Source organism: Macrotis lagotis, chromosome X (assembly GCF_037893015.1).
Source record: "Macrotis lagotis isolate mMagLag1 chromosome X, bilby.v1.9.chrom.fasta, whole genome shotgun sequence".
In the NCBI taxonomy this organism is placed as follows: Eukaryota; Metazoa; Chordata; class Mammalia; order Peramelemorphia; family Peramelidae; genus Macrotis; species Macrotis lagotis.
Genome location: NC_133666.1, coordinates 43,708,523 through 43,720,481, shown reverse-complemented (window position 1 = coordinate 43,720,481; position 11,959 = coordinate 43,708,523). Strand labels below are relative to the sequence as shown.

The window sequence follows — 11,959 nt, the reverse complement described above, 5'->3', positions numbered from 1 at the left end:
GCCACATCCCAAACATATCTTGCAGCTTGCTTATTCCTCTCCAAAACAACCATCATCCATGGGTGGAGAGGCACCTGGACACCTGTGGAGAACAGACCAGAGAAATCCTCCTGCAGAAGGTAGAATCTGAGCTGACTCTTGAAAGAAGCTAAGAGGAAGAGATGGGGAGCCAGAGCATTTTAGGGGTAACAACAATCAGTGAAAAGGTCTCGATTGAGAAATCTAATGCAAACAAATAGCAAGAAGGCTGATGGGAAAAAAAAGAGTAAAAGAGACTGGAAAGGTTGAAAGGGGCCAGTTTGTAAAGAGCTTTAAATGCCCAACAGACAACTTTCTATTTTATCCTAGAGGTGATAGGCAGGGCACCAGTGTTTATGGAGTAGGGAAAGTAACATGATTCGGATTTGCTCTTTTGGACAATCCTAAGTGTAGGAAGGACTGAAAAGGGGAGAGAACTGAATGAAGGAGGCAAGTAGCAATATCCCAGATTTGGGCTGATAAAGGATGCTGTATGAGCAGGGGAAAAGGGACATACACAAGAGAGAATTCATAAAGGTATAACTGACAAAAATTTAGCACAGGTCAGATATATGGCATGAATTGGAGTAAGGAGTGAAGAATGCCATCAAGGTTGTAAACCTGAGACAATGGAAAGATGATGGTACCTCCTCCAGTAATAGAGAAGTTGGGAAGAGGTGAAGGTTTTGGAGAAAAGATAATGTGCTTAGTTTTGAACATGCTAAATTTGAAATATTTATGGGACATCCAGTTCAAGATATTCAAGAGGCAGTTGGTGATAAAGGACTTAAAATCAAGAGAGAAGTTAGGACTAGATAAATATATCAGAAAATTTTCATGGAGATCATAACTGAATCCATAGGAGCTGACAAGATAACCAAACAGAATAATACATCTTAAGATGGGTCCATGAACCAGTGGATTAGAGAGGGTACAAAGTAAACAGTAGTAAATGATTATAATAATCTTCTGTTGGATAAACCCAAAGATTCCAGCTTCTGGGATAAGAACTCACTATTCAATCAAAACAGCAGGGAAGGGGCAGCTAGGTGGCACTGTGGGTGGAGCACCAGCCCTGGAGTCAGAAGGACTTCAGTTCAAATCCGGCTTCAGACACTTAATAATTACCTAGCTGTGTGGCCTTGGACAAGTCATCTAATCCCCCATTGCCTTGCAAAAACCAAGAAATTAAAAATTAAAAAAAAACTTCTGGGAAAACTGGAAAATAGTATGGCAAAAACTAGGCATAGAGTCACATCTCACACCCGATACCAAAATAAGGTCAAAATAGGTACATAATTTAGACATAAAGGGTGATACCATAGACCAATTAAGAGAACCAGAAATACTCTATCTGCTGATTCTATGTACAGGGGGGAAGTTTATGATCAAATAAGAAATAAAGAACTTTATTAATTGCAAAATGGATGATTTTGACCATATTAAATTAAAAAGGTTTTATACAAATGAAAAAAGATGGGTCCAGGAACTTGATTTTTTAATATAATATGTTTCCTTTATAATTCTATGTATTTTATTTTATGCATATAAAAATACAATTCTGAGAAGGGGATCATATGCTTAGCAAGAATGCTAGGTCCATGATAGAAAAAAGGTTAAAAATCCCTGGTAATGAGGAAGATGAGAAGAGGGCCAAGGACAGATACACACAGTTAGCTATAAAACCATGCATAACCTTTAACCTAGGAATATCAATACTAGATCTGGATCCCAAAAGAGATAAAAAAAACAAAAAGGAAAAAGGACCTATAAGTACAAGGATATTTATGGAAGCTCTTTTCTGATGGTGAAGAATTGGAAATTGAGGGGATGCCCATCATTTGGGGAATGATTGAACAAATTATGGTCTGTGATTATGACAGAACACTATTCTGCTATAAGAAATGACGTGCAAGAAGCTCTCAGAAAAACCTGGAAAATTTACATGAACTGAGGCAAAGTGAAATGTACTGTGAACAAGTAACAGCATTATTGTAATTTGATCAGCTGTGAATGACTTAGTAATTCTCAGCAATTCAATTCTCCAAGACAATACTGAAGGACTTATGATGAAAAATGCCTCAGAGAAAGAACTGATGGTGCTGTCTGAATACAGATTGAAGCAGACTTTTAAAATTTTTCATTTTTTTGACTTTTGAGAAGGTAAGGGGTCTGTTCTCTTTCTTTTTTTTTTTGGTTTTTTTTTAGGTTTTTGCAAGGCAAATGGGGTTAAGTGGCTTGCCCAAGGCCACACAGCTAGGTAATTATTAAGTGTCTAAGACCAGATTTGAACCCAGGTACTCCTGACTCCAGGACCGGTGCTTTATCCACTATGCCACCTAGCCACCCCTCTGTTCTCTTTCATAACATGACTAGTACATGACTACTATGAAAATGTTTGGTATCCCCACACATGTATAATCTATATTGAACTGCTTGACTTCTCAGTGGGGGGGGGACAGAGGACAGAGAGAATTTGGAACTCAAAGATTTATTTGTTTGTTGTTTTCAAAGGAGTAAACTCTTTTGTTGGATGAACTTCAAGAAAGAGGAGGGAGAAGGTAGAAGTGCATGAACACCCACAGAGAAAGATGGCCAATGCTTGAGATCATTGGAGGGAGGGAATGGTATGCCACCAAGGGAGCTCTGGCATGCTTCCAAAAATTCTCCCCAATTCTTCCTCATGCACTTGGATTGTTCTGAAACCAAGATCTGGGGACTATATTGAGTTTTAGAGAAAGTGCATCCTCTTCCTCTTTCTATAGTTCCATCCCTCATCTCTCCATCACTGGATGCTTGGCAGGTGCTACAGGGATAATTATAAGCCACTAACCAGGGTGTGGGGTGGGGAATGAAGTCTGGAGGCTAAACACTGACCCCTGTCCAATCTGAAAGGATGGAAATCTCTGACCCTCTTGTTCAATCTGGAAGATAGGGAAGAGCCCAGGACAGGGAAAACATATTTTGACTCAATGGAGTCATAGATGTAGCAGCCCATGTTACACCTTTGGACCCAAACAGGTATCTGTAACAAGGGACCTGACAGTTTGGGAAACCATCATGCTCTCCATGGCTCCCTACCATTAGGGTTCTGCGGCAGTGCTGATTTTGGAGACAGGGCTGATGCCAGTTCCTGTCCAGGGACATCACCTTCTCAGCAGCCAGGACAGAGAAATGTTGGCAGCATATGTCTTCACCTGTGTAGGGCTCCTCCTTGCCCTCTTGACCTGAGGGAGGCCTGTCCTGCTCCTTGGTGGACTAAAGCTTCTAGGGGTCAAGGGCATGGTGGTATTGGGCATTGGAGCTTCTTCCTCTACCAATTCTGATTCCTTGGGGTCCAAAGAAAACTACCTAACATGGTTTGTGATAATATGGTTTTCCTCTATGCTCAGGGTGTCCACCCACTGCTAGGACATTGTGGCAGCACTCACAATTCAGGTAGAATCAATGCCAATTGTCAGCCAGGGACCTCACTTTTTCAGCAAAGAACACAGGCTGCTGGCAGCGCGGGCAGGTCTAGCTCAGGGTTCCCTCAGGCTCCAGAATTAGTTAGTCTAAGCTCTCAGAACTCAAAGTTTTAAAAGCAAATGTTTAAAAATGTTTTACATGTAACTGAGGAAAAAATCAAATACTAAATGAAATTTTAAAATAAAATAAAATGCTTTTCAAAGCTAAAAAAATAAGATTTCATCACTAAGAGATCTTTGATAACTTTGGAGAGAATCATTTCATCTGAATGCCATATAGACTGCAGAGGGTTTCGAACCAAATGAGAGGAAAGTGGAAGTGTTGATTGTAGAGAGCTTTCTGAAGGTGTTTCATCATATAAAGAAAGAGAGTTATAGGAGGATAATGGTGGAAATGGAAGAGAGATCAAGTGAGAATTTTTCAGGTTGACTGTGACATGGGCAGATTTAAAGGCAAGAGGGAAGCAGTCAGTAGATAGGGAGAGGTTAAAGACTGGAGAGAGAAAAAAGGTAGCTTACCATCTGCCTTTCCACAGACATTCTAAGGACCACTATGCCTTTTCATCAGAATTCCCAGTTGAAACTTCCCATATATCTTGTGTCCCTCTATTAGAGTAGGAGCCCCTTAAGAACAGGAACTCTCCTGTTTTTCTATTTATAAGCCCAGTAAACACCTGATAAATGCCTTTTCATTCATCCCATTGTGCCTGCAGTCTCTGGGTTTGAGGTCTGTTTCTGACACTAACTAGCTTGCTTTTGGTCAAGTTATTTAAACTTCTAGGTCTCCATTTCTTCCATTGGAAAATGAAGGAATAGGAGCAGTTGATCTTGAAAGTTCCTTCCAGCTTCAAAATAGTATGTGCTAAAGAAATCAAGTTTAGAGAGTCAGTGACATAAATGCAAATCTAAGCTGGACTGGAGCTCTTAAGGCATAAATGCAAAACAAATCTCAAGTAGTGAGCTCCCCTAGTGCATTTAAAGCCTGTTGAATGTCTACAAAGCTTTCCTCAAAAGACAGCTGCTAAAACAGACCAATACACAGTCATTGTTTCTTAATGACTAAACCATTTCTAGTGAAAGCTAGATTCCAGCCTACTAGGGAAAATAGACTCAACCCCTGGACTGAAGGTTTTATAATAGACTTTAGAGGACGAGCCTTCTCAATAGTCCCTTTCCCTGTTTCAGAGGGCTCTGGGAGTTTTTCTAGTGCACCACCCTTCATCTTCTGACCTTCCAAACAACCTTCTCTATCCCAGGACAACTCAAACTCAGCAGAATATTTTTAAAAATCAAAGATGAATCTCTTTGGGCAATGAGACAGTGATACAAAAGCCAAACTTAAGGCAGTATAACATTATAAAATGGGAGGCAGGTATTTGATCATAGACAGAACTGAAAGGGCTCCTAGAGGTATCTAGTCCAACTCTCTCATTTGACAAATAAGGAAACTGAGGTCCAGTACTATTTCTATCGTATCACACTGCCTCTGAAGACAGGTAGTTAATTTATGGTTTAAAACAAGGGTCAGCAAACTTCCTCTCCAGGGTCAAATTTAATGGTGGTCATCTGTTTTTGTACAGCTTGAGAGCTACATATGGTTTTTACATGTTTGATACAATAAAACCTGTATTCTGAAACATAAAAATCATTCTTAGCAGGGAGAAGTACAAAAGTGGGGTGGGGTGGGGGACAGTTGTATATTCTACAAACCCTAGGATTAAAAGATTAGTTTACCCAAAGGGCATACAAAACTGAATTCTCTAACCAATAGTTTGAAATACTTTTATTAAATTTCTACTTTCTACAAATGGAACTTTTATGTCAATGTTGTCTAAAAGGACCTAGATTACATCTCAGGGATATCACACTTCTAGGAGCTTCAAGCCCACTCCCAAGAAGGAAGGGAAAATCCTTTCATTGAGCAGTGCCAGAGGCTGACACTAATTCCCCATGGACAAGACTGATGGTGAAACGATACTGAAAGGAAGTATAATTGAAATAAAATAAAATCTATATTATATTAAAGGAAAATCAAATGATTAAAATTAAATTCAAATAGCATTTATTTAATAATTTAAATTTAATAATAATAATTTAAATTTCTCCAGTACTCCAATGAGTATTGCTTTGTATAAGCGGGGATGGACCTCAGTAAGGGAACAAGGGAGTCAAGAGGACTGACTTTCCAGAAAGGTCATGCTATGCTGAGGCCAAGTCATACAAAGGAGGTCAAATCCAGGGAAAAACTAATTTTTATTTTTTTTTTCAAAAGATATGTGTATTGATTTTGATTACATTAAATTAAAAAGCTCTGAACAGACAAAACCACTGTAACCAAGATCAAAAGAAATGTGGTAAACTGAGAAACAATCTTTACAACTAGTATTTCTGACAAAGGACTCATTGCTAAAATATATAGAGAACTGAGTCAATTTTTTTTTTAAAAAGCCATTTCCCAATTGACAAATGGTCAAAGGACATGCAAAGGCAATTTACATATGAGATCAAAGGGATTAATGGTCATAAGAAAATTGCTTTAAATAATTATTCAAGGGCAAATTAAAGCATCTCTGTTGTACCACCTCATACCTCTCAGACTGGCCAATATGGCATTGTTGGAAGGGATGTGGGAAATCTGGGACACTTAAGACATTGTTGGTGGAGCTGTGAACTCATTCAACCTTTCTGGAGAGCAGTCTGGAACTATGCCCAAAGGGCAACAAAAATGAGCATACCCTTTGATCCAGCAATACCACTACTGGGTCTATACCCTGGAGATGATGAAAAAGGGTAAAAACATCACTTGGACAAAAATATTCATAGCAACCCTGTCTGTGGTGGTAAAGAATTGGAAATCAAGTAAATGTCCTTCAATTGGGGAATGGTTTAGCAAACTGTGGTATATGTATGTGATGGAACACCATTGTTCTATTAGAAACCAGGAGGGATGGGAATTCAGGGAAGCCTGGAGGGATTTGCACAGACTGATACTGAGTGAGATGAGCAGAACCAGAAAATCACTGTACACCCTAAAATCAACATGGGGGTGATGATCAACCTTGATGGACTCTCTCATTCCATCAGTGCAACAATCAGGGACAATTTAGGGCTGTCTGTAATGGAGAATACCATCTGTATCCAGATAAAGAACTGTGGAGTTTGAACAAAGATCAAGGACTATTAGCTTTAATTTAGAAAAAAAGCTGATATCTTATTGTCTCATCTTGTTATCTCTTATACTTTATGTTTCTTCCTTAAGGATATGATTTCTCTCTCATCACATTCAATTTGGATCAACGTATACCATGGAAACAATGTAAAGACTGACAAATTGCTTTTCATGGGGGGGGGGGTTGGGGAAGGGAAGTAAGATTAGGGAAAAAATTGTAAAACTCAAAATAAAATCTTTAAGTAAAAAAAAGATATACTTGCATTGATATGGATTGTGACCTTAAAGGTAGTCCCTCCATGGATGAGTGCAAGATATAAATGTTTTTACTCATTTCCTTTCAAAAAACTTCCATTGAAGACCCATCTAATGGATTAGACTCATTAATGTTCAAGGGTCCAACTCCTTTTCCGGTCATACATGTCTTAGATGGCATCTTTTATACAACTGGCAGTATGCTAAAGTCTGATTACACCCACCTTGGGAAATGTTGATATCCCAAAGAAATAATGTTGCAAAGTTTGAAATTCTAGAATAGAAACCTAAAGATATTATTTTATGTAAATTTTATATCATAGTAGCCCCGCAAAAATGAACCTTTCAACTAAATACTACCATATTTCCCCCCCAAAAAGACTGGGTCTTACATTAATTTTTGCTCCATAAGACACATTATCTCCATGGTCAAATAGGAATTTTTCTGTTTAACCTATCTTCATAATCCAGTTCTGACTTCCATTTTCAGTCTTTTTCTACATCACTCCTCCATTTTCCAGGCCAAGTAGTTTTGTTACTGTTGTTCCTAACACACAATACTTCTCCCTAGTGTCAACCTTTTAAAATCCTGATTATCCTTCATAGCTCAAGCACTGCCACTTACAGTAAACCTGCCCTGATGCACTCCTGCAGCAGCCCCTCCCCTTACCCCCCTATCCAGTTAGGACTTCCCTCCCAAAATGACTGAATATACACTTCTGTGTGCACATGTTATCTCCTTTTATGGAATGGAAGTCCACTGAGGACAGGGATTGTTTCCTTTATGCATTTGAACTTGTAGCACCTAGAACATAGAAAGAATTTCATCAGTGTTGAATGATTAACTATCTAATACATGTATTAAGGAGCTGGCCAGGATGGCGGTACAAACTCAAATACCACAGTTATGATGTGGGATCAGTATAATTTCTGCAGGTGATCCTGGTGAACATTGCTAAGAAGCAGCAGATTTCTACAGTAAAAAATGGAAACATTGCCATACAAATGAAATTTGTCATTAGAATGCAGAGAGACTTGAACAGTAACAAAATCCAGGGCATGTAATCTAAACTATTGTACAGGGATATGCCTCTATACTGAGGAGCCACAGAAAGGGTCAGCACTTAGTATTATCCTAGAACCATAGAACATAAACAATAATCATAGACAGCATCTGATTTGCACATTAACGTTTGCAAAGATACATGTCATCTTGTTCCATCATTACAACCAATACTGAGTTTTGTTGTTGTTGAGTTTTTTTCAGTTGTGTCTTACTCTTTTTGATGCCATTGGAAGTTTTTTTGGCAAAGATATTGGAGTGGTTTGCCATTTCCTCCTCCAGTTCATTTTACAGAGGAGGAAACTGAGACAAACAAGGTGAAGTGACGTGCCCAAGTTCATGCAGCTAGTGTCTGAAACTGGAGTTGAAGTCAGGTCTTTCTGAATCTGGACCCAGTATTCTACCTACTGTAACACTTAGCTGCCTCTAAGAAACTTCTTTTAGGTGAACTCTTGGTGAAAAACAAAAGTGGGGATGAACTATTCAAAATGTTGAATAACTTTTTGGAAACATCCTGTTGATATCTGCAGTGATGGAACAATCTGCAATTTATATGCCACAAATGTGAAACAAGGCCATTCTTCTAATTTTTTTTTTTGCTTTGGATTATAGCATTGGGTTTTTTTTTTGTAGAAAATGCTAATGTGAGGGGCGGCTAGGTGGCATAGTGGATAAAGCACTGGCCTTGGAGTCAGGAGTACCTGGGTTCAAATCTGGTCTCAGACACTTAATAATTACTTAGCTGTGTGGCCTTGGGCAAGTCACTTAACCCCATTTGCCTTGCAAAAAAAAAAAAGAAAATGCTAACATGTAATGAGTTTTTTGGTTATTTTTAAATGAATTAAAGAAAGAATATTTTAAAAATCTATTGGTTTTAATTTCTAATGTAGCAAATCAAAATATTCCAAAAGTTTTGGGGATAGCCTGTACGAATAATAGATGCAGTTCACAAATTTGAAAGTTCTTTGGGGGTCCTCAATAATTTGTAAGTTTGCAAAGGCGTCTGAAGACCAAATGTTTGAGAACCTCTCGACTGGACAGTGTCTAGTATCTTTTCCAGCTCTAAATCAATTATTCTAATATCACATGACCTCCTTATACATCAGGTGAAGAAAGCAGGAGTATATGCATATATGGAATCAGGAAGGCAAGGTGCAGTAGAAGGAATAGGGCTGGAATTTCTTTCCTTATAAACTCTTCTGTCAACAAAGAGGACAAGGAAAATGGGGAAAGAAAGGTAAGGTTCCAGACTGCTCTACCAGTTCACATTGGATTATGATGAAATTAGTTCCCCATCTTGCAGCAAACCCCAAGAAACAAATTTCTATCCTTTTAACTTATTGTTATTGCCTAAACTTACTAGGATTCCAGGGATTTTTATGAAAAATCATTATTTCAAGAAATAATAGCCAGTGTTAGGCATCAACTCTGGAACACAAGGTAGAATGGGCATCATGGAGGTGGAAGGAGGAGGGAAAATAAGTTGAGAAAGCCTTGGATCAGTCTGGTTTCCAGCAGATGCTGACTGATGTGCTGTGTGACCTGGGGTCAGTTTACCTCTCAGTGTCCCAAGGCAATTCTCAGAGTTATTGTTGTGTGTCTCTCTATTAGGAGCAGAAGTTTCTATTCTAGGAGTTCCTTTCACTAATGATGGGGCCAAATTGAAACTAAAGAGAAAGGTGAATTATATAAGAGATTAAACCACAGATCAGAGGATGATCAGAAAGGCTATACCTTAAGCATGTTTTAATTACAGTGCCGAGGATGTTCTATGTGCTTAGAAAAATGATTTTCTGTCCTCCAGCCCTTCCTCTTGGGGATTTCTCATTTCCAAATAAAACAAATAAAAAACAGCATTTGTCCTGCACTTTCAGAGGTACAAAGAACTTCAGATAGCTATCATTTCATTTCCAGACAACCCTTGGTATTTTTATCTCTAGGAGGTGATGAAAACAGGCTACAGAGCTGTAGAGTTGCTTATGGTTACAAAGCGAGTTAGTCAATAAAACATGAGCCCAGGTAATATCAAAAGAATCCGCTGCTATTAGGCAGGGCCTTCCAGAGGCCTTACTAATTTGTGGTCCACAGCAGGAGGCAACCCTGCGGGTCCCAGACCTCAGATACGCACGACACAGTGCGCTCATTGTGACGTCAGGGCTCCGCCTAGCTACAACTGCCAGAGTTGTGGAGACCACACCAGAGTGCCTTGGTGACAGGGGAGGCAAGCAGGCTTCACCATCTTGCACTTTCTCGGCCTAAAAAAAGGAAGCCGTACACAAGAACAGGACACTACGACAATAGAACGACCTCTCCACCTCCGCTGCCGCTGCCGCCACCGTCGCTGCCGCCTCCGCCGCTGCCTCCTCCGTCGCTGCCGTCTTCGCCGCTGCCGCCTCCACCCGTCACCCACTAGAGAACTAGCCTGCTTGCTCACTGCTGCTGTCCAACCCTTGTCATCTACCATCTGTCGATCCAACCAGAACAACGCGCCAATGGAAACCTCCCAGAGAACCATCAAAGGCATCTTGAAGAAGAAGGATAACCCCGCCACCGCAGTGGCGAACACTTCTGCGGCCCCAGAGATTTCCGGCCCAAGTCCAACAGTGGCCGGCCTCACCCAGGCTTGTAGTGGTGAGAAGTCCAGCAAGAAGTCCCAGAAGGAGACCGCGATGAACCTCTCCGTGCAGGACTCTGGGCTCCCGGACACCCCCACCCCCACGGCACCATACTTGGCGCTGACAGGAGACTCAGACGAGGAAAACAGCAGCAGTGACTTGGACACCCCACAGGCCACCGTCTCCGAGTTCTTGCCCCCCAAGCTGACCATGGCCCACGGCAAGAAAGCCAAGTTTCAGGTGAGCTGGAGTGAGAGCAGTGAAGACGAAGACCTCAAGCGGCAGTTCGAGTTAAAGAGGAAACTCCATTACAACGAGGGTCGCAACATCCAGTTCGCCCGGCAGCTCATCTCCATCGAGCAATTCTCCAATACATCAGGCGCAACATCGGAGGACGAGGAGATTCCAGGGGAGGTCTCGGAAGCTGATGGTGGCACAGCAATACAGCCATCAGCCTGCGAAGAGCCTGACGAGAACGCCAAAGGCTACGACATCAGGAAGCTGTGATGACTTTGGCCCATCTGGCGTCCTGTTACCTTAATAAACCATGCCATGTGCTCTGCAATGCTTGCCTTGTCTTCTTTTAGGCTCTAGTCCAGAAGAGATGTAAGAGCACCTATGCCAGGGGCCCCCACCTCCATAGCATACAGGAAAGGGTAAAAGGACTCTTAGAGAAGGAGCTAGTTCAAAGTGGCCTTGTCTCAGCAGGGGGTAGCTGGGGGTGGGGGGTGGGGCGGGAAGAGGTGGAAACAACCCGAAGAAGCCCAGCAAGGGGGAAGAGTCTAGCTCAGTTTCAAACAAAAGGCCCTATCTAGAAGTCACTGCAGTCCCCTCGGGAACACCTCCCCCAAGTCCTTTAAAATCCAATGGTCCGACCCCCCCCCAAGTATTTCAAAGATGCTGAGGTCCAACTACCCCAGGCCCCAACCCCCAGTGAGAGAGGAGAGTTTGGATTAGTTGACTCTAGAGGGGGGTGAGGAGGGAAGAACCTTTGAAGTCCAGACCTTCCCAAGAGAATGCCCCACCTAGAGGTCATCACAGTTCTTCCTCCCCCACCCCCAGACTTATAAATCAGCCAGTCCAACTACCCCCCTCCAAGGTAGATGAAGATAATCTATTCCAATTGTCCCTTCTCCCCCCCCCCCCTTTGCCCAAACTCAAGTCTCTTCCCTATATGTCATTTGGTAAACCCCTCCCAAGACTTTTAAATTATCTAGTTCAATTCTCCCTCCCCAAGGTTCTGGAAGATAATCTGGTTCAATGCCACCCCCAAGTGACCCCTCAAAAACTCAAACAGGGATAATTGGAGAATCCACAAAAGTCCAGAATGGGTGGAATTTGAGGAGAGGGAGATTGGGAAGGGGAAGCACCT

General features: G+C 41.3%; 1 protein-coding gene and 1 pseudogene across 1 annotated transcript; one reads left to right on the top strand and one right to left on the bottom strand.

Moving 5' to 3' along the window:
- Positions 1-2,473: 2,473 nt before the first annotated feature.
- On the bottom strand, positions 2,474-10,436 carry LOC141498646 (cysteine-rich protein 3-like; annotated as a pseudogene).
- LOC141501656 (protein phosphatase inhibitor 2-like) lies at positions 10,184-11,143 on the top strand. The gene has a single exon (XM_074205848.1). The coding sequence runs from the start codon at positions 10,465-10,467 to the stop codon at positions 11,092-11,094; it is 630 nt and encodes a 209-aa protein (XP_074061949.1). The 5' UTR covers positions 10,184-10,464; the 3' UTR covers positions 11,095-11,143.
- The last annotated feature ends 816 nt before the right edge of the window (positions 11,144-11,959 follow it).

What these genes read in the sequence shown, in the direction of transcription:
- LOC141501656 (XM_074205848.1), top strand. Translation starts at nt 10,465, where the DNA reads ATGGAAACCTCCCAGAGAACCATCAAAGGCATCTTGAAGAAGAAGGAT.